At 37.2% G+C, this 27,327-nt stretch overlaps 1 protein-coding gene across 6 annotated transcripts in view; it reads left to right on the forward strand.

Moving 5' to 3' along the window:
* The window catches only part of MYO16 (myosin XVI), a 365,593-nt gene that overhangs the window by 169,222 nt on the left and 169,044 nt on the right, over positions 1-27,327 (forward strand). For all 6 annotated transcript variants that reach the window (XR_007888391.1, XM_051608256.1, XM_051608258.1 and 3 more), the window contains exons 7-11: positions 392-517; positions 10,031-10,106; positions 11,274-11,427; positions 16,724-16,874; positions 23,221-23,331. Coding sequence is in view for 5 of the 6 variants with exons in the window: in XM_051608256.1 (XP_051464216.1) it covers positions 392-517; positions 10,031-10,106; positions 11,274-11,427; positions 16,724-16,874; positions 23,221-23,331 (618 nt within the window). In the remaining variant the exon portion in view is untranslated. The remainder of the gene's footprint in view (positions 1-391; positions 518-10,030; positions 10,107-11,273; positions 11,428-16,723; positions 16,875-23,220; positions 23,332-27,327) is intronic.

The raw sequence follows: 27,327 nt of genomic DNA on the forward strand, positions 1-27,327 counted from the left end.
AGCTTACATCTGGGATATTGGGACTGCTAGAAAAGAAAATTAGGTCTAGGCCTAACTCTTCTGAAATGTGGGAATCTACCTGGGTTCATGAAGTTTGTCAATGTGTTTGAAAGGGTATTTGCTTGAAATGGTATGAAAAGTATCTAACGAGACTAGATCATTTAAATAGTCCTCAATAAGCTAACATTCTTATTTTTTGGTAGGTTTTGTTTCTAAACGTTAAAAAAGATTGCACCCAAGTTTTCTAGTCTGTTGTTATCGCCTGTGTAATTTGTATTTGTTGTTATTGTGATTTAGCCTGTTAGGTCTGCAGGGCAGCCAAGGATAACTTGATAGCATATCATGGGTTTTTCTGAGTTTGTTAAACTATTAAGATACTTTTATATTGCAGCTGCACGTGGCCTGCGCTAATGGATACAAGAATGTTGCATCTCTGATACTGGAACATGGGGCTGATCTCAATGTAGTGGATAATCAGTATTGGACACCCCTACATTTAGCTGCAAAGTATGGGCAGGTAAAGTATGATTTTTTCACCTGTTTCACTTTTCTTTGTGATAGTCGCAATAGCAAGTACTTTCAAGACAGGGAGAGTATTCTGATTTTAATGTGAAAAGCTTACACATTTCTGTACTATATGTGGCATCTCAAATGACAGAGATAATTTGAGAACAGACATTGTAAGCTTATCAACCAAATACAACTCATTAAAATCAATCCACCATGAACAGAAGTTTGTCCCCCAAAAAATTTAAATTTTTACTGACATTTTAAAGGGAGCCAAAATAAGTACCTTTTTCTGTTATTTTCTTACATTCTGACATCAAACTCTTATTTATAGCTTTTTTTAACTTGTTTACTGTGTGTATCTCTGTGAATGAAATGTCCAGGATGCACAATAGTAGTTGCATTCAAAGTTTTCCAGTCGCTGAGTTATGGAAGATTGCCCTGGATTTCAGATTTGGAGGCAGTGCCTAAACAGGATCTGTGCCTCTTTACATCCCACCTTTTCACATTTCCTTCATCCTCTCCCAGGATGTGCTCGGTGCACCTTTGTTGTAGTCTGACCACTTGAAGAACTCTCCACAGCTCCCACTTTGTGAAGCTCACAGCTCACAAATCACCACTTTACCCACAGCTACCTTCCAAAAACCCCTCTGATACATCCTAGCTCAGCCTCCCACGTTCCTGTCCTTTCTCCTCTCAGGTCTCTGCTGCAGCTTCTGTACAACTTGTCCTCTCTTTGTACTCTCGTCTTCCACGAGGAGGGGCTGGACCTCCTCTGCCATAGGCACAAGACTGAGCAATTTTATATTGTAGACCTTATGTACATGTACTTTGCATACTACGTTATGAAAAAAAACTGAGTAGTCATATTCTTCTGCAGAAATCATTACATTGTTTTAGAGTGACATCCAAAATCTGTTGACGAACATGAGCTCTATACATATGTGGTTTTATGTTTGCAAATGCACAAAATACAACCAAAGAAAAAATATGCATAATACACTGAATTAAAAAAAAAATCAATAGGGCTGTTTGTAAGACAATAATAGAGATAATACTAATTTGCTTAATTGGGGTGGGAGTGGGGGTAGGGGAAGAAGAAGAATCTACTGATATTTAAAATTTATAGTGAGAAAATTTAATTTACATCTGTACAGGAAGAACCTTGTAAAGAATAAAGGTGCTGCAAGCTTCTTGGTACAATTCTCAAGTTGTAAATTAATACACAGTATGAGTGGATTACAAAAAGCTTATTGCTCCAACTTCCAGAGTAAATTATCTAAGAAATTATTGGAGCACAGATACATTATTCTGAGTGAGGTAAGCATGTGAAAAACATCACACCTACACCTTATGATGAAAACCTGGCTTTTAGAGACACTTCAATAATGGCAAAAGAAGTTTTATTTAGGATGGGATTTTTCTCAACTAGATTTAGCCAACTTCCACTTAAAAGCAAAGTCAAAGCTTTGTCTTAACTAATGTGAAGCATCACCTCTAGAGTGCAATTCAGACAAATTTAGGAGGTGCATTTAAAATAAGTGGGATGAATCGTTAGTTAGAGGTCTGACCCTCTCTAATTATAGAAGTCATGGGAAACTAGCGTATGTTAGAGGACTAACTTGAACATTTTAAAATTCTGCAGGAGGAATCCAGAACAAAGTATGGGGCGAAAGGACCAAAAGATGGGTGAAGTGCCCACTGGATGTGTTAGCTCTCCCCAGTTATGAAGGGGACAGGGAGTTGATGTCTTTCTTACTCTTAGACAGTGTAAAGCTGCACAGAGTGATTCCTACAGAGGGAGTGAAATTAAATACTTACAAAATACCTATCTTATCAAAAGTTAGACATAGCAGCAGATGGTTGCACTGTTTCCAAACAGGGAATAACTAAGGATTTTAACTTCTGTTTATGTTATCCTATGTTTGAAAAAAATTATATTTGTTCTTGTCTTTATATATATTTGTAAAGAAATGTGATCACACAGATAAATTTACCATCTAAAATTTGCTAGAATATTAATGCCAATATTGAAAAAGAGAATGGGTGAATGGTTAATGAATTGTCCTGTTAGTGCCAGAGTGAGTAGATCCACAGTAGAACATCTTTCTTGCATTGAAGTACAGGACATTACTAGTGAGTTCGACAGTTATGTACGGATATGGCTACTAAGCACAGTAGAAGGCAACTGAGGCTACTCCCTCAAGGACAGTTTCTCTGTAAGATGAAGCTTAAATCTGCAGGAGCAGATTAAGTTACCAATGACTGCAACAGACTATAAACTGAAATATTACCAGCTGCAAACATAAAAAATAATTATAATAGCATTAAAAAGAGGCATATTTTTAAGCAAGGTTATTCAGAGTTTCTAGGACTGTTGTCATTACCCACCCCCCCTTACCATTAGGACACTAGGGCTAAAAGCAATTTTTTATTTTTAATGCACATTGAGATTCTAACATTATACCAAAAGAAAAATGACATTATTGAGGAATTAAGGTCAGGGTTCTTTTCCCTAACAATTTTACTGTAATGGAATGATAGAATATAGTCGCCCCTTTGACACACATGCAAATCTGCAGCAGTGGCATGGAAAAACCTCTTCAAAATCAGGTTATGAGAGTAGCAAAACAAACCTCAACAAATTAGAATATGCCAAGGTTGCCTAGGTAAATTTAGCAGGGTCTTTTGGACATACGCATTGTTAATACTGTTATTGCTGGCAGTTTGAACACCCTTGTCTCATGCACATGCACCCTGGGGAGTTCTGGTATATAGGTGGCTGCTGCCTGTGCACACCAGAGTGGGACACACATTGTCACTGGGGTACCACGCTGCCCATGCTGGACACTGGTAGCCACTGAGGAAGGGCAATTTGTGTTTCTCAGTCTGGCCCCCTAATTTGAATTTCACACAGCAATCACTTTGTAAACAGCTAGTAATCTGGCATTGGTAGTGCTGTCCCTTCTGGATGTCTTCCAGCCTGCTGTGATCAGGAGAGCAGACAGTTTCCCTTCCCGTGGTGGGAATAGGCTGCAGCTCTGACGTTTGCCTTGGGTACTTTGGCACAGTTCCCAGGCACAAGCTGTTTCTTTGTTGTTTATCACAGAAATGTCACCTTTCAAACCAGCTATCAGAGATATGCAGGTCAGAGCTGACTCCCCAGTAGCTTAAACATTACCTCTCCCAAAATTTCATCCTTTGAGTATGCTGCCTAGGTCTAAACTGTTAAATTGCTAAATAAAAGAAGGCCAGGGATTAAGCCAAGCAGCAGTCTGGCTCACATTTGTATTATCTGAAGCTAGTTTCCTCTATAGGAGATTAGTCTTGTTTGTAGAGAGCTGGTTGGAGTGGTCCAAAGCAGAGACAGGGACAGAGCTAGTAGTTAAGCAGCGTGGATTATAAGGGATGCTTAAGTTTGCTCCATTGCACTCTCTTAGCGAGGCAAATTTAGCCTCTGGCTTTGAGGTTTAACTGTTTCATGATGTGGGAAAAAAAAAAAAAGGATAAGAGAATACTTGCACTGCAGACTGTACCTCTCCATGAGTAACTCCTGCAGTAGCAAAAATTTCTTCCCATCAATAAATTAGAACTATCCCAAACAGAAAAAAAAAAAAAAAAAAAAAAAAATTGGTTAGAGAGCTCAATGCCTACCTCATGCTTCTTGACACGTTATATACATCCTGTGTAATTTTCAAAATTTATGTGTGAAATTGCTGTTCTGTAAGTATGTTCTCCCTTAACAAACATTTGGTTGCCTTGTTTGCTGAGACTGAATCATATCTTTCTGTCTAGTTCATTCAAACACAGTATTTCTGATCATAGAAGGGACTCTGTGCTTCTTTCTTGCTGAAGTCTGAGACAACACATGTTCTTACTATGTGAGCTAGTTTGCTCATCATTACCAAAACATTAGTCATTTAACTCAACTATGAACTGCACTTTCATTTTCTTTTCTTTAAGTGCATGTTAACCTTAAAATAGAAAAAAATCCACATCCGTCATTACAGTATGCCTCAATGTAGAAGGGACTTTTGAAATTTTTGTAGGACATTATATTTAATCTCATTCAAGTTTGACCATTGCCATAGAAGTTCCCTTGAACTGAACTTCTGGACTTCCTCAAACACATTTCACAAATGTTTTCAAGGAGAAGGGCCGAAATAAGGGGTTGCTTGTTCAGTATTTCAAAAAGAATAGAGTGTAGTCACTCAGGGAATATATATTTTCCCTGTCAAGCAGTAGGAATCTTTGATTTATGATCAGAAAATCCTCTAGAGAATGTTTTATCCAGACATACCACACTATCTTTTCTTTAGTCTTTTCGTTCTGTAGCACGTGTGATTGCACTCAGGTAGAAAACAAGCATTTTCCTTCGGATCAAATCAAACTAATTTTCCTCAAGCAGAGAGACCACTTTGGGATTTCTGCTTGTGATATCTTTCTCTCAATATATTCAGAAGGTTTCTATAAATATTCAAATGGTAATTGTGGGTACAGAATGCTAAGGTAAGAAAAGCTAGATTCACACAATACCAAATGACACGAAAATAAATTTACAAGTTTGAGCTTCATATAGAGACTAGGGACAACCTCCATTTATGAAGTAACTTTAAAATTCTAAGTGTTTACATGTGTGGTTTTAAAGCTGAAATGTGCACAGACTACACTGCATGCTTATTTGGTTACTGCAAGGTCTCAGTGATGAACATAAATGTAATTTTCCTTTAAATACCAGCTGTAGCAACTTTCTCTCATGTATGAGAGACATATATGAAAAGCAAGTTTAATTGCGCTCTTTAGGCTCAAACTTTGAGAAGTGCCAGATTTATTATCCTCTCTGTAATATTAATCTGTAGCTTGCAGGAACGTAACTTATAAGCGTCTTTAATCACAAGATCTCATAATGTTTTCCTTTCATTTATTTTATTTTTTTCCCTGACTAATTTCCTGGTGGGTTGGAAAATAGAAAATGCAGGTTATCAGTCTTGAAGTAAATACTGCTGAAGTCTACTTCAGCTGTAGAAAAACTTTTAAGTAACCTTTGTCACTTGCTTAAATATCTGAAAACAGTATTAGGTTGTTCTTCTTTACCTGAACTATTCCAGATGTTTAAAAGGCTTACTCGTAGGCCTTATAGGTTAAACATCCTGACTGCAGAATGGTAGTGGTGACACTTAGGGAGCTTGGCTTCCATTCCAAGCTCTGTGTATGAACAAACACAGTCTTCATGGTTAATTCCTCCCACTCGTAACCTTATTTGCCCCACTGCCTCCAGTCTGTTCCATTCCTGTCTTCATTCTGTTGCTTTATTGTCCCATTCATTTGCCTGACTTCATGTCTTTTCCGTAGATGTCTTACCCAATTCTAATTTCCTTACACAACCAGCTTCTGCCCCTCCTCCTCTCCCTGGGTCTCATCCAAGCTTTCTCTTTTCTCTGCTTTGGCTTCATTCCAGCCATCCTGCCCTTCTGTTATACTTACCCCCTTTTCCCACTTGCTCACAGTCCCAATCTCCCTGGTTCAATCTCAGTGTATTTTCTTCACCATGCCACTTTCTTCTTTAATTTTCTGCTTAGTCTGTCTCTACCTGCAGCCTGGCTCCTTGCCACATCTCTCTTCTGCCCTTCCACTTCATTTATTTCATGCTGTTAGTTCCAAAGTCCAGCATTTTATCCATGCTCATTTCTATTTTTCCCCCTCCACTCTCTCTACCCTGCTGCTAGTCTTATTCCTGCAACCTACTTTTTCTAATCTTTGCTGACCACAGGTGGTTATGGTCCCCTTTTTTCTACACTCAAATGGAAAAAATATCTTCTTCATATATATTGTAATAAGAAGGAGACTTGTAATGAGTTTCAGACATAATTTCCTGTGTCTAGAGCACTACTATGGATCAGATTTGCAATCACAGAGAAAATGTTATTTAGCCTCTGAATGATATTGCTCTTAATTAAGGATTTGCATGTTAGACTTTGGGTTTAAGGGAGACTCAGTCTTCTAAGGGGTACTATTATGCAATGAGGAACAAATATATGATCTTCAAAAATCAATTCACATAACTCTTAATCGTTTAATAATTGCCTTACTCCCAAATGGTGGGAGTCCCTGTTTTGGGATTTGCTTCTGTTTCCTTCACTTCCCCATAGCTTAAGTGAATATATGTTCCTAACCTGCTCTTTACTTCTACATGTCCTTGATGCTTAGGGAAATGCAGATTGTCACCTTATTCGAGTCTCCAGTGTTATTCTAAGCAAATTTTTGCTTAATGACTTACCTGATTTTATTTATTCCATCTGCTGAATACATGGCTAGCATGGAGTTACAGCACTTCTATCAAAGACACTTAATAATGATAATAGTGATAATACTACTAATAAAAGTTGAAACTACTTCCCTGATTTAGATGTAAATCTTTTAAACATCCAAATGGATTTTTAAACAGAGCCACTGATACTGGTTAGACTAACATTTAGGCCTACAGTGGACCATGCTACCAAAGGTAGGCTCTTTGGTTTATCCATTATGATCTAAAAAGTCTCGTAAGCATCTGGTGGCTATGATTTGTTTCAAAGGTCTGAAGTTTTGACAATTTTCCAGACAACAGGAATATTCTCAGTCCTCTGCCTAATACAAAGTCTTGAAATCATACAAACATTTCAGCTCACAAGGGTCACAAAGGTCCCAGAAGTGCTTCATTTTTGCTTGATTTATTTTTCTGCTTTATTAAATAAAACAGAAAACTCATAGGCATTCCCAGGCAGCAATCCTAGCAAACTCCCTAACAAAAACACAGTGAGGTAAACATGTACTTTTCCAAGCCAGTGAAGTAAAGTTTGGCCTCATAGGCAATTAAAAACTGGTTCTTATGACTGCAGATGTAAGCCAGTTTACACAGTGGTGAAGACTGCTGATAATACTAGTGTAACCAGTGGTACTTTTTGTATTCTTTTTCTGTTGTGTTTACTGAATAAACACCTTAAGTATTAAAATAGTTGAGGATTTCGCTGTGTTTCGCACAATAGTGTGAGACCGATGGTCCAAAATAATACTGATTTTGATCTACTGTTGTTGATCCACTAGTTTCTCATCTGCTTGTCTGACTGTAGTGAGAGAATGCTAGGGACCATATCCAGAGAAAATGACAGGGGAACATGAGAAGTGACCACAGGCGGAAGGAAATTGCAGGAAGACAGTAGGGAGACCTTAGTCAAAGAGAACTAAGGAAAGGATGTCAAGAAGGAAGAGAAAAATAGCATTGTTCCAAAAAAGGAATACGAGCAAAACAGTAGAACGAAATAAGTTGGGGAGATACATGTAGAGGAGCTGGACCTCTTAGGTACAGGAAACATAGAAATAAAGGGCCTGAGGAATAAGAAATTATGGGGGGTGGAGTCTACAAAAGCTGGATGGTGAACCAGGGTACTAAGGATGGAGGGGAATGTGCAGCTTTGGACCAGAAAGAGAGCAGTGGAGAGAAGTGATGGTTTTGAGAGGGAAGAAAAGTGAAGGACTGAAGGAATTTACTGTTGCGTGCGTGAGGAAATTGGATGGTATATATTCCTTGCTGTGCAAAGGAGCACATCAGGGCATTTGCATAAAACCTCCAGCTTTCTGAATTTATAACTTGAGAAGGTATCTCTCCAATAGCAAAGGGAATGAATTCTCTTCGGTAGTGACTATAGAGGTATTTCCACTCTTGGGCACAATTCTGAAGATGTGGCAATTGAATTTTAAACTACTCTTTCTAAAACATAAGCAAATGAGGTTAAAACTAACACAGACAGTTTTGCATGTCCAAAAGCAGGTAAATAAAATTAGCAATGACCTGAATACCTTAGTCTTGGTGATGTAGATCAAGGATATCCAGCAGGAGTTATTTCTTTGGCAGCAGGAAACATTGACATTGCAGCATGGAAGGGACTTCTTTGTGGCATAAATCCAGAACTTTGGTAAATTCAAAAAACCCTGTGTTTTGTTGCTACACTGAAAGTGCATTTAAACCCCCCCTCCTTTGCTACAGCCACTACTCCTTTTCAGAGTGGCTGTTAATGAGATTATGCCACTGCTGCTGATTTAGTCAGCTCAATGACAAAGCTTGCTCCATTTTTTCATAATGCAAAAACAGAGAGATATATCTGTTGAGAGTTTGCAGTTGAAAGCAGGACTAATTGGATTTGGAAATAAACCTGTTATGGCTTCCTTCCTGCTTTCACAGTTTGCTGAATTTTTTGCTGTTACTGCCAGAGTGGAAAGCCATCAAAAAAGCTGAGGAGAGCAAGATCTTTTTATTTTTATAAACATTTGGGAAAATATTTTCCTATTTTTCTGTAATTAGAAGGTTGGGTTGGTTTTTTTTGCATTTAACTGATTCCTCATCATAGTATTTTGTAGTAAGTTGCCTCCTGTGTACTGAATCCATATTGATTTTTATTTCTTTGTTTAATGCAATAACTTTGCTCCTTTTATAGCCTCTATTTATTTATTTATCTATTTATTTATTGTTTGCATGGCTTTTTGCCAAATTACTGTCCTTTCTCATAGCTGCCTTCTGGTTCAGGTCTCATTTATCTGTAGCTCTCTTCTGCTCTGAAGAATCCTTGCTTTCCTGCACACCTTATTTTCCCCTGTGCTCATTCTGGCCTCCCATTTTAGTTAAATTTGCATTATAAATTCTATTTGTTTTAGCATATATCCAAAAGTGCAAACAGTTCTTTAATTCAGCTCTGTATTCGTATTCTAAATGTATTTTTTGCTCCTTGTGTAGTCTCTTACTCCCTTCTGATTAATCAGTTTATCAGGGTAGACATTACCAGAGCCTTTGATGGACAACTACCTCTAGAGACTTCAGTGCAGTGATAGAAGAGCTTGCTAAAAACAGTTGCTTGCAGCATCGTTGCAGGAAGTGAAAAATATATTTTAGATTTTTCCATTATATGATACTCTAGTCTACCCTTCTGTACTATAATTGCTATTATTACTAATACGTTAAATGGATTTGGTAAACGTAAGATAAATGTGCCAATTTCTACTACTAACAGTGAACAGTTTTAATTCCATGGTGGCTGTGAATCAGATCCCTTTGGCAGTGATAGTACACAGTTGTAGAATTAGTTAGGCATAAAGCAATATTTGTGATCTAAATCATGACAAGTGGTGATGGAGGGTTGGGTTTTTTTCCTTATGGTGTGGATTTTTTTTTCAGACATGTAAAGGATGGAGGGAGAGTTTGGGGTTGGAGTTATACTGAGGGTACACTGCAATCATACAAGAACTGTATTTTATTTTGCATTTTGTGATTTATACCAATTGCAGGAGGTGTTATTTAGGAGATGTTGCCTATGGTTTATCATACCAATTCAGCTACTGTGGGTGGGGAGGCGTTGGACTGGATGATCTTCAGAGGTCCCTTCCAACTATGACCACTCTGTGATAAAGGGAGGGATGAACAAACTGAATAGCAGGTTTACTGCTCCTGGCTAACTTCTTCCATTTCAAATGCCTTTGTTTTTACCCATTTTAGACAAACCTTGTGAAGCTGCTTTTGATGCACTGGGCAAATCCCAATCTTCTTAACTGCAATAATGAAAAGCCTTCAGGTAGGTGAAAGTCCATGTATATTATGTATGTATTAATTACTTTGAGACTGTTTTATTCCCTTCTTGCTTTCTTAGTTACACACTCAGGCACACATATACTTATGTGTATAAATACAGTTTATATCCTATGTGGAGTTATGTACACGTATGCATATGTGTATCTATATTTTTCCATTTTTTGCTGAGAATTGCTAGTCATGATTGTGTAGATGTAATATGAAATGATAGCATGTTTTTGCATTTGTTCCATTTCCTGTTTATTTTTAGTTATGTTTCTTCCTTGTCATATTTTCTGTGCCGTGATAGTAACTGCATTTACACTTCCTTGATGACTTGTTACTGAGTTCCTTTACTACATAGCCTCATGAACTGGAATCTCTGTCGCTATGGACTGAAAACAAATTTGCTCTCCAGTTTTCAAGTGTAACACTTGGTGTTTCCTAGAGAAGGTGACACCTTCTTAGACCAGACAGCAACAGAGAGCTGAAAGACTGGCTCTAAAGATACCAGAATTATAGAATATATTAGGTTGGGTGGGTCTTCAGATCAACTGGTCTAACCCAATGATCAAAGCAGGACTAAAGCAGGTAGCAATGTTGGACGTAAGAAACACATGGTTATTCAACCCTCTGTGCCAAGGATAAAATGAAGAAGGGACCCAGTAATGTAGGAAATAGAATCTTTCTGTCAGATGATGAGAAGAAACTTCCTTTGCATAAAAATCTAAGATACGTTGTGCTTTAAACGATGTGCCACCTACAAATGCACTCACAGGGAACTTCATGATGCTTTACCTCAGGAAAGTTGTTTGTGGTTAGGTACACGCCAGTTTGTATTTGTATAAAAGTCTATGAACTAGCTAGCTAACCACATTTAGTACATATTTAATACACCTGAGTTAACTGTATTTCTGGTCTACAAACAGCTGATTTCAGTGCTTCTGTATCTGAAAGCCTTAAATCTAATTTGTAGAAGTGTAAAAGATTTGAAAATCATTTCAGTACATGTTTTCGTTGAAATGCTGAGTTCAAAACATCAATATCTGAGCTGTTATTTTCATTTTACCTAATTGGTTGCTTAGTCTTAATATGATTTAGAGATTTTGACCAAAAAGTGCTTTTCTGCGCTTTTTTCTTTGACTACTATCTTGGTCTTCCAATGTCTTAGATGTTGCAGCTTCTGAGTTTATTGCGGAAATGCTTCTGAAGGCTGAAAGTGTTTGGGATGAAAAAATGAAAGACCCTTTAGCTGTTTCTACTTTATCTCAAGAAGAGCCATATGAGGAGATCATCCATGATCTGCCCACAATTTCCAATAAACTGTAAGTTTTTTTGTTGTTAAGAGTGATCCACTGAGACCAGTGTATTTGTCAATCTGTGAATCCTGTTTATGTGTCCTTGAAGATATTCAAAACCCATCTGGACATTGTCCAGAGCAGCTGGCTCTACATGTCCCTGCCTGAGCAGAGGGGTTGGACAAGATGCCCTCTAGAGGTCCCTTCAGACCAACCATTCTGTGATTCTATGATTCTTTGCAATTTGATGGGTCAAGTAACTGTCACTTTGGAAATCTGCTAAATAATCTTTTGTATTTGTATCTCTCATCTCTTTTGTCAACCTTAATTCTATAAATATAGACTGTGACTACTAAAATACATTGTTATACTTGCCAGTAAAATAATCTGGAGTTGTCTTCGCAGAATTATTAGAAGTTAGTACTGTAGACCCAAACTTGCTTTTATTGAGGTAGATGGGAATATTGTAGTAAAATTATAATTGCTTTTGAGAGATGCAGAGATAAGTCCTGAAAGTAAAAATAGTATGTGCAGTCACAGATAAAATGATACAGCAGTTGCAAATTCGTAGTTAGATTTATATTGCTTAGAAACAAAAGCACAAAAGGAAGCAAACATTTATACACTTAAGGAAAACACCTTTCCCCCCATCCCTTTCTGAAGTTTAGTTTCACTTCAAGCACCTCTTCTCTCTCCCCTTGTTATTGCTGCAAGTTACGCTTAATCCCTTCAGTGAGGAATGCAGGTTTCAACAGGGCAGGGTTGCAGTCATTTCTCTCTGCTGCTCCTACCTTCTTGCTCTTTCCTGTGCTTTGGCATGGGTCCTCCACAAGCTGCTGCACCATAATGGGTATGCCTGCTTTTCCAAGGGCCATAGTGCCTTCAGGGAAAGATCTGCTCTGGTGTAGAGCTACCCTCAGGCTGCAGTGCTTCCAAAGTTGTACCTGCACCAGTGTGACTCCTCCATGTGCCACACAGGAAAAGAGCAAGAAGGAAGCAGTGGCCAAGAGAAATAACTGAAGTCACTTCAGGAGGTGGTGGTGCCTGCTCTGCCATGGAGCACCTCCTACTCCTCTGACCTTACTGATTTCTCTTTTGCTTCTCATTCTTTTTGTTCCCTCTTCCTCTCTCCCTGTGATGTTTTCTGCCTTTTCTCAAACATGTTTTCACAGAGGCACCACCAGCTTGTCCAGTGGGCTCAGCTGTGTCATATGGTGGGTCCATTGCAGAGCTGGCTGGAATTGGCTGTAGTCAGCATGGGGCATTGTGTGACCTCTTTCCACAAAGACCCCCCTGCAGCCTCTCTGCTACCAAAATCTTGCAGCTTATGCCCAGTAGAGAAATTTGCAGGAAATACACTTTGCTCATTGCATTATAGAAATTCTGGTAGCATTTTCATTATAAGGATTTAGAAACATGCTTTTGATGTACCATTAATTAATGCATTGCCATCTTATCTGAGTTTTTTTTGCTGTTTTGATAAAGTTTTATCATTTGTGAATAAAATGGTGGAACCTGGCCCATGAAAGTGGGTGGCAGTAGAGACCAACAAGTAGAGAGCTGTTTTTGTATTGGAGACCACATTGTCATATAGTCAGCATTTGTCTTTCCTTTCTATTACCAGTGTGAGTTTCTTTGAAGGTTGACCAAGTAAAGTAGCTAATTAACTACTGTCATGTCATTTTTTTGAAGGTTGATCAATGCAGCAAACCTAAGGTCTATGCTGGAACATTTTGCCAGTCTTAACTCTAATGGTACAATTAGAAGAAATTCTTTTACTTTACTGGCAAGAACACCTGCACCAGTATACATTAATTGACATAATTTATGCTTCAGGAAACTAAATTGGCTGTATAAAGGTGACTTTAGGCTTGTGGTGTGACTGCACTGATCACCACTGCACTTTTAGTTTAGTGATCTACTTGTATCATTTTCTTGGTGAAATAGTCCCTAAACACAGAGATAGTTCAGTCATCTAGGTAGTAATAAATGCTAAAAAATTAGGAACTTATTCTCAAAGAAGTGCTAACTTAATCACATTATAGATTTTCTGCTACATATTTAAGTCAGTAAATGTTAGTTATAGTAAAGGATGTGTCTCAAAATTAGCAGAAGATTGTGAAGTAAAATATATACAGATGTGTCCGAGACAAAAAAAGCAAAAAAGAGATTACATTTTTCTTCTTACACAGCATGTTTTTTAGCCATTTATGTAGCAACTTGCATTTCAATTGCTCTAGTGCTTTCAAACACTCTTCTAGTGTTTAATACATTCTGGAGTTTCTGCTATGTAACTTTAAAAAGTTTTGTAGACTGACATTTCAGAGATTATACAGTTTACAGATGTTAAGTGGTGTAGATAGAGTTTAGAGGATTCAGAATTGCCTGTGAAAGGATTACAGTAACAAGTTTTCTCCAACAAAAGCTGTAAGCACAAATAGCCCATGAAAATGACATTGCAGAATCTTGATGTAATACCTTTATAACATCTTTCTACCAAGTTGTAAACTGCTGCAGTGATTCAAATATTGATGATAAAATTGCCAATTATTTGATTATCAACTCCCACTTGTTTGAATGATTTGTTTTTCTTGAAAAACAGGAATGTGCTAGAGGATGGCAACATATAGAAAACATTCTCAGTTGATATAGAAAAAACCCTACATAAAACTACATATTAATTCCATATATGATGGCTTATACAGTTAGAAATTAAAATAACTGTTCCTCCATGTAGCATGCAAGGTTTTTTCCCAGTCAGGTATGCCAGTAGCAACAGTCCTACCTTGTTCAAATTAGATTATCCTAGATAATCCTCCTTCCTCTCTATTATGCAACATTATTTTGGCTTAAGTCTCCCTTTGTGGTTAATTATCTATAAATTATCCATTTATTTTCATAAAATAATACAATTCATGGTAATCCACTTGCCTACATTAACATAAACTCTCTTGTGATGTCCTGTAGTTCAATTTTCAATGGCATTGCTTGACTTAATCTGGTGACTAATAGAAAGATACAGGAATATTAACAGAAATATTTTTCTAAGAAGCCACTAATTTCTGGAAAAAAAAAATATTTTTGTTCATTTTGATTTTCACAGTGTCTTCCTGAATCTGAGTCATAATTAATTATTGGAGTAATTTTAATATGTTTTACCTTTCTAGTAATCTTTCATATTTTTGTTGTAATACAAATTATATGTCAGCATTTCCATCATATAAAGTCCTATTAAAATCTCAAAAAATACACAGAATTCTATACTCTTGTACATCAATACATGGAAGATGCCTGTTAAGTCATGTTATTATTGTCCTCTTAAGGACATCTGTGAGAACAGTAGGCACCATTTTTTCTCATACTTTGCTGTGACTTCCAACCTGCTTCTCTTTTGTGACAACTGTAGAGTTTATTTGGTTGCAAGAAGTCTACAGCTGAATTTTAAGAAGTGTTTCTAATGTGTGTGGTGTAGTTAACACGAAAGTGGTAAGAATAAATGGGTAAGGTTTAAATTCACAGAAAAAAAAAATCCTGGATCTTCACAATTTAAGAAAAATCACATTAAAAATAAAAAGTTATTAGTGGCAGTTCTTCAGTTTTTAGTATTTCAATTAATTTTGTTTATGCTTCCTTCTCTTTTTCTCTGATTAAATATTAAAAATAATTCAGGATGTAATTTGGTCAGTTTTGGACAATAGCAAAAACTACTCAAAAAAACCACTTTCATAATGTTTTGTTCAATTTTGACTCTGGGTAGAATATGCATTATTATTGGTAATTTTTGCTTGTGGGTGTAACAGTGATTTCTTCTACTGTCTAGTCACTGATATCTCTTGTTCTATGACATCTAATTGCATTAAAACAGTTAACTAATGACTTTACTTTTCTGCAGTCCAAATGAAGAAAAAGGGCAAAACCAGTTAGCTTTTGGATCTTTTGTCCATGTGACATTTGATAAACAAATTAATGAAAAATTTATCTTAGGTAAATCAAAGCAGTAAATAGAAATTTTTATTTTCACTAGTGTTGCTCTAGGCATTCTACATCAGTTTCTGAAACAAAACATTCTTAGAAAGGAACTTTTGGAAATATCATTACAAAATGTTGAAACTCTGCAAACACTGCGAGTTTAGTCAACTACAAGGCTTTGTTTGTTTTTTTTTTGTGTTTGTTTTTTTTTTCTTTAATTTTTTAAGCTACTTTTACTTGTTTTCCAATGAACTCTTGCTAGAAGGTGCTTTGCCTCTGCTTAGGACTTAACCTTTCTAAAACTATGTCTGCATTTCAATTCTGTTTCCAACAGCAGTTCTTCTGAATAAAAATAAATGTTAGCTATGGATACTTTTCATTTCTTTTGAGTAAACTGTGTGTATAATCCTGACTTTATTATAACCAGTGCTCAAATACAGGTCACTGAGTAACTGAGATTTTTTTAGTTAAGTTTGACATCTGGGCTTTATCCCATGGTAAAATGCACTGTTCCCATATTCCCACATTGAGTCCACCTTTCCTTTCAAAGAAATTATGCACACATTTTGGCAGGGAGCTGCTGTACACTCCATGAGATTGTCTCATTTGCACTGTCAGAGCCCAGACAATTATTTTTTAAGATTTTTGTGTTCTCAGCTCCTGACACTGATTCTTCACTAATTCCTCTGGTCATGCAACACTGCCAAAATAATCTACAATTTTGTCATTGTTGTTTCTCAGAAGCATGATAAGGTCTGAAGTGTCAGTAGGGAAAACATCTCCATGTGTGTAAGATTAGGTTTACATTATACATCTGCCCTTTGCTTGGGTTTGGTTTTTTTAGCATATCACAAATTCAAAGCAGCTTTTGGTCATAAAATATGAATTGGATATTGTCTGATTAAAAGTAAGCTAAAAAGTGGTGGAATTTAATTTTAACTGCAATTGCAATATCTGTATTGAATTATTTTAATACCTAGTATTTTTCAAAACAGTGTCAGATAGGTTAATTGTGTATTTTAAATTCAGTTTCCAAATTGGCTATTGATTTGCCAGCCTAGTGCTGTCAAAAGGAGACTCATGCATATTCTCTTTGGCTTGCCCAGTTCTTTTTAAAAAAATTATGCATAAAGATGAATTTTAAATCAAAGTGTTTGGCACTATGTCTTTGGGAGCAGCCCAAGCTAAGCGAACACTTTATTTCTCAGCAATTTCTTTTTTGTTTGTGGACCAGGAACTCGTGTCTCAGCCCTGAATTGTATCTAAGTTCTGTCTTTGTGCCACCCCCATTTGTCAATCTTTTCTTTGTCTGATATCTTCAGGAGTCTAATTGCTTTATTGATTCTCTTTGTAGCAATCCCTTGGCTTTACCGATTGCCAAGCAGGACAGTTTGCTGGAGAAAGACATCATGTTTAAAGATGCAGCTAAAGGTTTATGTAAGCAGCAATCTCAAGACAGTGCATCTGAAAGTGTCACTGTGAACACTGCAACCAAACTTGAACAGGTAATGGCATGCAGTTTCTTGAAATGTTTGATAGTTCTTAGGTCTGGAAACTGTAAACTTAATGAGACTGAAGACCACAGTAAATTTTTTTCCCTCACCACGTGGCAATATCACTTGCACTTGTCTCCTTGATAACTCCCCCCAGTCAGTCTGACCCTGCCGAGTCCCCTCTCTGCAAGTTGAACAGCTGCTTCCTACCAGCTACTGGTGACAGTTCAGGGGTGCTGGCAGTTGAAGGGCTCAGTGCTCCTCAAACTAAGCCGTTAGCTGAAAAATTTCTTCAGAAAACTCTCAGTGAAATTCTGCTCTACATGAACTAGAAGGAATATGTATCTTATGTTCTGTTGTGTTTTTAAATGACTGGTTGAATTAAAAAAAAATGAATTATGAATTAACCGAATTTTTCAGTTCAGGAGGGCTTAATAAGTTTTGGCTCTCATGGACAAAAGTGTGTAAAATATTTTAATCAATTCAGGAAACAGTTTGATTTTATTAAACTGAAGAATTCCCATGCTTTGTCAATTGAAAATATATTCAACATTTTTTTCTTTTTTGAAGTGAAAAAATTGTGATCCTGGAAATTGGACTTCTGTCAAAAGTATTTATTGTTTCAGCATGTTCTTGCTAATGATTTTTGGTTGTGGTTTTTTGGTAAGTCTCAGCTTTTTACAGAACAGGAAGGTGCAGTAATGTAAACATACTGCTCACAATGAGCAGAAAAGTAAAATTTTAAAGTGGGAAGTAAAAATTTCATTTAGTGCTGATACCAAAGGAAAGCTTTTAACAATCTCTTTCCCCTCTCTGCTTCTTGAGTACACTAATTCTAATGAGTTTCTCTATCTTTTATTATTTCCAGTTGTATTCCAAGCTCCATTCAAAGTAATCATGTACTGTTTAATTTTTCAATAGGGTATGTGGAGTCATTACTTGGATTTTATGTTCATATATTATTGAAATAGATCAGCATGGTTTCCTATACTCTGTGTAAGAAATTTCATACATTCTTAGGCAATATGGCATGCAGATTAGACCTTTACTAGAGGATCAGAGAGAAAAAACTCATCTTACTGCATCTGAAACATGCATTTTTAATAGAGAAAGCTTCTAAATTTTTGGCTTTGAGAAAACTAACAGCTCAAATTAATATTTAGCCTCAGGTTTTTTTAATTGTAAAAATAATGAAAAAGAGCCTTAACCAAATATTATTTCTCATGAAGTAAGATTTTTGTAGCATGAAGCATAGGAGATGGGGATCAAATGACTACTTTGATAAAGTATTTTGGGTCTCTCATGGCTTGTATTAGCCTTTGCCTTTTTCCTAGGTACAAGATTTTCTTTGAGCATCTGTAACGTCAAGGTCTGTGCTGCCAAATAAATAAAGCAGTATGAATAATTTCCAGAACTTTATCGTAACTGGCAATTTCTCTTCCTCTCAGCTGGGAAGTATATTTTTCTGATAGCAGATTAAAATTACAGCCCTGAAATTGAATTATGTGCTTCATGCTACAAATATAGATGGAATATTTTCTTCTTCTTAATTGGGTCTTTTAAAAAAAATATTTAGTCTTTAACTTGTAATTGCTTATATATTGTTAGCCATATGAACTATGTGATAGAGTGTCCCCTGATGCTCTTTCAATTGTTCTAGTACCACCACAGGCACAAGAGACTGTATATCATAGTATTACACATAAGAGCTAGAATACATACTTATCTAAGTGAAAAAAACCTTAAAAAAACCCCCAAAAAACATTAGAGATTAGTATCTCAGCAGATTGTGAATGCTAAGTATATGTAAATTAAATGAGTAAATAGGAATCCTCATTGTTAGCATTACAAAAAGATCAAAAAACTAATAACTTCCAGAGACATAGTTATATTGGAACTTACGTTCTATTTATGGCTATTTTTCTTTTTATGCTTCATAAAATCTGCTTTGTGCAATCAGTGTGGTAGCCAGAAATATGCATCAAGGCAAAAAAATAGAGAAAATCCATTTGTATGAGTTTTCAGAAAACGTCTCTTGTACTCAGAAAAATAGATGAGAATAAGAGAATTTGAAGGACCCCACAAATAAGTTATTAATAACATAAATAATGTTTGCTATCGTGTCAAATCTGTTGTGACTTTAATGCATTTAGAGACTCTAATTTATAATGGATTTGCTCCTTGAGCTGTGATTTTGATGCAAAGAGTCAGAAAATGCTGAATCACCAAATCCTAAATTTCATAGAAAACAAGTTAATGGAAAAATATTTCAATTCCCTTACTTGGAGTTTAACTCCAAGTTTCTAACCATCTGTCTATAGAGTCAGTATCTTTGGATGTATCTTGATTATGAAATAAAACAAGCCAAGACCTAGGGATATGTGGGATGGGTCAGTGCACATCCATAAAACAAGGCTATTTTGTCCCTGAAAAGATGAGGCTGTGCCCTAATAGCCTATGGGAAATGTCCAAGGGAATGTGATCTGAGTGATACCCAGGTGTTCCCTGTAGGAGTGCTACCTGGCATGAGCCAAGAATGTAAGAGGAAGTATGCTAATAGTTCAGAAAATATGGAGATCATCAGGACAGTGCTTGAATCCAAACCCTTATTTTATTTACAAATGAAGACATTTGTTTCTAGCCTAGAGCAGGTTTAATCTTTATAGAGTTAGATAAAGAGAAGCTCATTCTCTGGCACAGGTGTTCCGAGTTTTGCTAAGACACAAGGGAGTATATAGTGAAGACCTCTGGCTGCTTTGTTCCTGCAAGCCAAGTGAGCAGACTAATAAAAACAAGGAGGTCATGGGCTTCTGTCTTTCATCTGCTTTCCCTCTACAAGAAACTTCAACTAGGTTTTGGAATTCTTTTGTTCATTTTGTTCAATTGCCATGTGTATCATCAAAAACAAACTCTAAAATGTAATTTACTTTGTTTTTTGCCAAGTGGAATTCTTGTTTTGTAGCCAGCCTTACATCCAACTGCTATGATTAAAAACAAAACAAGCAAGAAGTCATCTTCTTTGTGACACAAAGCTCTGCATTTTTTTTAATGAGATGAGAAATAAACCTCTAGAATAGGCAGACAGAAAAATACAGGCAGATATAGCAAACGACCTGTGTATGTTTTTCTTATCCAAAACTTTTATTCTGCTTTCTTTAAGAATACTTCAAGAATCATTTTAAATAGACAGGAGAAAGGAGAAAATTCACAGTAACATTTTGATAGACTACACTGTTTTAGAACACATCTCTGAAAAATACAAATCAGTGAGATGAGGACTGTGGGAAAGTACATTGTTAAATTTACATGTACAAGTGGTATATGTAGTACATCTAGTAAATAATCTCATTGAGATACTTAATCTTTGGCATTTGTAAATGTTTTGCTTTTTGGGCTTAATGGAATGAGAGGTGTTTTTTCACACTTTTTACTATGAAAGAAAGAAATAGAAAGCATCTTTAAGGTGTGATGGGGCACTACTGCCTTCTTGTCCTTGTAGAGGTATGCTGCTAGTACATCCAGACCTAATGTTGTAAGGTGCATTTTCCTTACAGTTTTTATGGGTCACTAGTTTATGTCTAGCTCAGTATCTGTTGCAGATGTCCACCTTTCCTGCTTTAGTGGATGAGTGGGAAAAACTTTAAAAAATCTCTTGCTAATATTCATGCTTTTACATCCATATGAGATTTACATATGCCATTTTAGTCATCAATATTTATTGCCTGTTGGTAGAGCTGTTAAAAACAGGACACAGCTTTCTGTGAGGAGTTTGCCTGTTTCCTCATATACTTGTTTTAAGCATTATTTTCTACAGGATGTATTTCTCTTTAGGGGAAGAGTAAGGAAATTATTAAAGACAAAAGATGTTCACTGATTTTTCCAAACACTCTGTCTGTCCAAAATGGAAGTTTCTTGAAGTCCCCAGTGTTATTGTGAAAATCTCCATGATGGATCTATTCTAATAAAAAGAAAAAGAAAAAGAAAAAGAAAAAGAAAAAGAAAAAGAAAAAGAAAAAGAAAAAGAAAAAGAAAAAGAAAAAGAAAAAGAAAAAAAGAAAGGAAGAAAGGAAGAAAAAAAAAGCAGTAATAGCTACAGAGCTTGAAGTACAGAAAAGTGTCGAAGTTTGCCCTCCATAGATAAAAGGTACTGCAGGGCTCTGGGACTCAGCAGAAGCTAAAACCTTGTAAGCCCTTTCCTCTGTGAGGAGCTATGGCTTCATACATGCTGCGTAACACTTAATTTTGCTCTGTTTTGCAGTTTCTTTGATGGTAAGTCTTGTGACAAAGGAAGGTTGAGTTGTGCAGGTGACTGAAAACCAAAGCATAGTACTTGACTGTTTGGACTGTGTCTGCATAATATTAGAATAACAAAGGCCATAAAAATCTTGAAAGTTAAGAAAAAAAATGTTGATAGTGCCATGACATCAGTTAAACATATAATAAGTACAGATAAAAAGAGGTGTCTTGGGTTGTTGGGGTTTTTTTTTGTGCTGATTTGAGAGCAGTCGTTTTTTGACAAACACCTTGAACTTGCAAGAATATTTAATGTAAAATGAAGTATGAAGTTCATATTCTACAGTTTGTATTTCTCTATTTATAGACTAGAGAAGGTTTCAAGGTTTTGTAACTTAATTTGTTCCGTACCAGCATCTGCTACTAGTGGAGCTGGTGAAAAAAACCAGCAAGATTCTGTTTTGTGTCATAAGGGCTAGTGGTTCTGTCCTTGTGATATCTGCTGTGCATAATTTGTTTCTTCTTGGTAAAATTGAAGAGTAAGCAAACCATCTGTTTTATGACTGTTCACTGAATATCTTGATACTGGTTTTCAATACTCCTATTTTTAGAAGAAAAATATTGATAGGGTCAAAAATATATTATTTAAACTAGATGTGAAACCTCTAATTAATCCTGCTTATTTACAAGTACAAACTTCAAAGTGTTTTCTGATGGTCACCTACAAAATTGCATATGAACATGTGTTTGCACGTATGTTTCAAGAATCTTGAAATAGTGAGATGAAGAGATGACACAAGTCTTGTTTTGTTAAGATGAAGTTCTTCAGCAATATCACATAGTGCTGATCCTGCAAGTGTAGAAAGAGAACCCAAAGCACTGTGTTTTTGAACTAGACCTTCAGCCTACAGAAACAATGGAAGTTCAGTAGCTTGGGATCAGTTCACAAGTATCCATAATCTTTGGGGTCTTCTCCTTGCCAGAAGCACACTCCCATGTTCCCTCCAAAATCTCCCAGTCCGCTTGCAGCTTCTGTCATGTGCCACTGCCAGAGGCTGAGGATGCCGAGTTGTTCTCCAAGAAAGGGCAGTGTCTGCTGTTCTCCTGAGCATTCAAACTAAGCAGAACAAGAGAACAAAGAAGTTTCATCTTCGTTGCCATCCTCAAGACAGACACCAAGAGAGTAATTTGATAAACTCTGAACAAATAATGCAAGTAATTCTACCATTGATCACCTGAGAATTTTCCATTGTAAGAAGTGCAAAAATGTTTTTCTTTGGGCTGACATAAAAAAAAGAATCAATCTACATTTTAAGTGTTGATCATAACTTATAAACACATTGCTTAATGTATCAATGTTTATTTTGTCTTTAAGCAAATTTCCTTGTCACTGACTTTTTTTTTCTTCATCGTATCATAGAATCATAGGAGTTGGAAGGGACCTTAAAGATTATTTAGTTCCAACCCCCCCCCGATATGGCATTCTTCTATCTCTTATTCTGTCTTTTGGATTTTGCTTTGGTTTCCTTAGCATTACTGTACTTTCCAGAGCTTACATTATTCCTCTTAAATCTCAAAATTGTTAAGCAGATTTCATTCTCCAGTTTTGGCTAAAGTAGCTGCTTCTGAATCTCATTTGTTCTCCCTGACAATGTGATTCCCACTTCTCATTAACTTCCACTCTTCAGGAAAAATTCCAATAGCATTTTTAATCCTGTAGAGTAGTATGAGAGCTTTGCTAAATACTGTGCAAGGAATAGTTTACAAGTGCCCTAACTTTCATAGTCTTGATTTCTCCTGCCATAAACATTTATTGAAGAGAGCAGACAAATTCCTTTTGAGCTGGGATTCAGGGATAACAATTGCATTTTAGTATGGGTCTATGTTCTTAAGAGTCCATTAGACTTATTCAGTTCTACATCTTAACATCTAAAATAATTTCTGAAGTTCTGAAGATTAATGATGCGTAACTGTTTGGGAGGAGTGACACCTTTCTAGTTTCCTAATGCATTTTTTTCCCCCTAAATTCTAGTGATCTAGGTCTATACTTGAGATTGTAACATTGCGTACAGAATGATTGGTTGTGAAGTTATTTTAGTTATCTTTTTTTTCTTTTTTTTTCTAGATCAAGCTGATACCTCCAGCCCCAAATGATGACTTGGCTTCCCTGAGTGAGCTAACAGACAGCAGCCTGCTTTATGAGATTCAGAAACGTTTCAATAATAACCAGATATATGTGAGTTGCTATTCATCTGTCAACAGTAGGCTTTCAAAAAAGAGCAAATGAGAGAATAGGAAAAATAGGAATGCTATCATAAGTACTACATAGTAACCTGCTCCAGACTCATGACTAATATTTAGATGGATCAGGATATAAGTTTGTGTGAGCCCTGCAGTTTCTCAAGTTTATATAGGAAAAATCAGAAATAAAAAAATGGAATAACCCTTCAGATAGGTTTGGATAAAATTTCTGTGTGTTTATTTCACGGGACAGGTGTACTGGTAAAAATTGATGGGCACATGTCACCTTACCTCCCAAACTATGGATTCTTCCATCTTTCACAATGTGTTAATTTTAATAGACCACATGATTACTGGAAATTTAAAATAAATTTTTATTTAAATTACTTAGAATTCAACACGGGAGACTTAATTGCTCGTTATCTATTCCTACATTTCAGAAATCACTATATTGTAATGTTAATCATCTATATAGAAATGTAGTAATTAGAGCAAGGTTTTGGTACCAGTTTTTCCTGGTATCCAGTTAGGCACAGATTACTTCTGGAGAAAAATCTGCATCTGAAAATTTTGACATTCCCGTTCATATCTTATTCACAACTTATTTCTAACTTACTGAACAGCTGAGTGGCATGCTAATTTGAAACATGCAAATTATTTTAAAATATGTAAGTTGATCCCACTATTTAGATTAAAGGAATATGGAGAACTGGCTTGTTGCTGTGAATAACTTTGAAATTCTGGGACTTCTGTTCTAGCTGTTACGGCATTTAGTTAATTCTGTTTTTTAGAACCATGGATCAAATCCTACTTTATTATCAGCATTTACTTTATGGAGTAATGGAGCTTTGTCTCCATTTCAAAAATGCCAAACACAGATAAATAACTGAATTCTGGAAGATGAACAAATACTCAGTGTTTATAAAAATAAAGTATTTCATTTTAAAATACTGGAGATTTATCTCATACCCGGCTTTCTCATCCTCCTTAGCTTAATGGAAATTTATAGGCAGTAATCATTAATATTCTGCTCAACAGCAACCATTGTGCTTTGGTAGAGTGTCAGCATCTGATGCATCCCTTGCATCTTTGGTTGATTTGGCTCTCAGACTTTGAAGGAAAAGTCAGAGAATCACACAGTCGTCAGTTGGAAGGGACCTCTAGAAATCATCTAGTCCAACAACCTGCTAAAGCAGGATCCCCTAGAGCACATTACTCAGGACTGCATCCAGGTGGGTCCTGAATATCTCCAGAGAAGGGGACTCCACAACCTCCCTGGGCAGCCTGTTCCAGTGCTCTGTCCCCCTCATCATAAAGAAGTTTTCCCTCATGTTTAGATGGAATTTTTTGTATTCCAGCATGTGGCCATTGCCCCTTGTCCTGTCACTGGGAACTAGTGAAAAGAGCATGATTCCATCCTCGTTACACTCGCCCTTTAGATATTTATAGACATTAATAAGGTCTCCCCTCAGCCTTCTCTCCTCCAGGCTACAAAGTCCCAGCTGTCTCAGCCCAGCCTCATAAGGGAGATGCTACAATCCTCCGGTCATCTTTGTTGTCCTCTGCTGGACTCTGTCTAGTAGTACCCTGTCTCTCTTGAACTGGGGAGCCCAGAAATGGACTCAGTATTCCAGATGTGGCCCCACTAGGGCAGAGTAGAGGGGGAGGATGACCCTCCTCAACCTACTGACCACAGTCTTCCTTACACACCCCAGGATTCCATTGGCCTTCCTGGCAGCAAGGGCATATTACTGGCTCATGGATAATTTGCTGTCTACCAGGACTCCCAGATCCTTCTCTGAACGGCTTTCCAGCAGGTCCACCCCTAACCTATATTGGTGCATGTCGTTCTTCCTCCCCAGGTGCAGAACCCTACACTTGCCCTTGTTGAGCCTCCTTAGGTTCCTCTCTGCCCAGTGCTGCAGCCTGTCCAGTTCACACTCGATGGCAACACAGTCCTCTGGAGTGTCAGCCACCTCTCCCAGTTTGGTACATCAGTGAACTTGCTGAGGATACACTCTGTCCCCTCGTCCAGGTTGTTGATGAATATGTGGAACAAGACCAGACTGAGTGTTGGCCCCTGGGAAACACCACTGGCTACAGGTGTCAACTTAACCCCGTTACTCAACCAGCTCTCAATCCAGCTCCCTATCCACTCATCTACCCACACTTCCTGAGTTTCTTAATGAGGATGTTATGGGAGACAGTGCCAAAAGCCTTGTTGAAGTCAAGGTAGATTACACCCCTGCTCTTCCCTCATCTATCCAGCCAGTTATAACATCATAGAAGGCTATGAGATTGGTCAAGCATGATATCCCCTTGGTAAATCCATACTGACCACTCCCAGTAACTTACTGTTCTTCAACGTGTTTAGAGCTGACATCCAGAATTATTTGTTCATCCCCTTTCCAGGGATGGAGGTGAGACTAACTGGCCTGTAGTTTCCTAGGTCATCCTTCTTGCCCTTTTTGAAGACTGCAGTGACACTGGCTGTACTCCAGTCCTCAGGCAGCTCTCCATGACCTCTCAAAGATGATGGACAGTGGCTCAGCAATAATGTCAGCCAGCTCTCTCAGCACTCGTGGATGCATCCCACTGGGGCCCATGGGTTTATGGATGTCTAGTTTCGCTTAGTGGTGTCTAACCTGTTCCTCCTCTACTGAGGGAAAGTCTTCCTCTCTCCAGACCTTTCCCCTTGCCTCCAGGGCCTGGGATTCATGAGGGACAGTTTTAGTAGTGAAGACTGAAGCAAAGAAGGCATTCAGTAACTCCTTGTTGCATCTCTGCATCCTCTGACAGCATTCCTATATTCCTTCCAAGTGGCCAGTCTTGTTTCCCATATTCTGTAAACTTCCATTTGAGTTTTTCCAGTAGACCCTTACTCATCCATGCAAGTCTCCCACCTCCTCTTCAATCCCCCTAGCATGGGGAGAGACACCTCCCACTAGACCAGGTTGCTCAAAGCCCCATCCAACCTGGCCTTGAACACTTCGGGGGAGGGGGCTTCCACAGCTTCTCTGGGCAACCTGTTCCACCCTCACACTAAACAATTTCTTTCTAAAGTCAAACCTAAATCTTCTCCCAGTTTTAATCCATTACCCCTTGTAAAAAATCCCTCCCCAACTTGCTTGTAGGCCCCCTTCAGGTACTGGAAGGCCACTGTATGGTCTCCCTGAAGCCTTCTATTCTCCAGGCTGAACAAGAGACTTGGACTCCCTGGACTCCAATTCCAAACCAAAACCCTCATTGGCACTGAACACATCCTGTTTCATGTTTCGGGAAGCTAATAAAGTTCCATTCTGCAGCAAAACCCAACAGTGAAGTTGGAGTAGGGGAGACAGAGGAAATAATTTACTGCATTTCGGAAGAAAAGTAGTACATTTACTATGGAAGGCAGTATTTTGCTCTTTCCCAGATCAAAATGCTTTATTTTGAAAAAGGTAGCATGACTGGTACTGTTTACAAGATGATTTGCTGCCTGACCTCTTCCAAGACATGGATATGGAATTTTTGCATTCCAAGAACAGGATACAGCAGCAGCTACCTATGTGGAGTGAGGAGTATAGCAGCAAGGGTCACCTACAATCTCATACTCAAACACATCTTTCACATAGAAGTGTTTAAATAAAAATTTGGCACCTTTCCAATCAGTGGATGGTTTGCTATTTTTAATATACCCAGGATTTTTTTCTTTATGCGTCTACATATGCTCAAATATGCATACGGATGTATAAATGCTTATATATGTATCAATTCCTCTGTATTATCCCACAAGCAAGATATTTTAATTTATCAGTTCTGGGTAATCAATGTAGCATTTCTGAATCCAGTCATTGATCCCATAAAAAATTGCTTGAGAGGCGTATTTATGTGGCGTGTCACATTTTTGTAGTTTAACAAATAGTAAATTGCAAATTAACTTTCGAATAATCTACCAGTAATGTATGCAGTGCAGTTCTTCTGTGCATAATTTTACATGATGAAGAACTCA

The sequence above is a fragment of the Apus apus genome, chromosome 1, assembly GCF_020740795.1.
Source record: "Apus apus isolate bApuApu2 chromosome 1, bApuApu2.pri.cur, whole genome shotgun sequence".
Taxonomy (NCBI): domain Eukaryota; kingdom Metazoa; phylum Chordata; class Aves; order Apodiformes; family Apodidae; genus Apus; species Apus apus.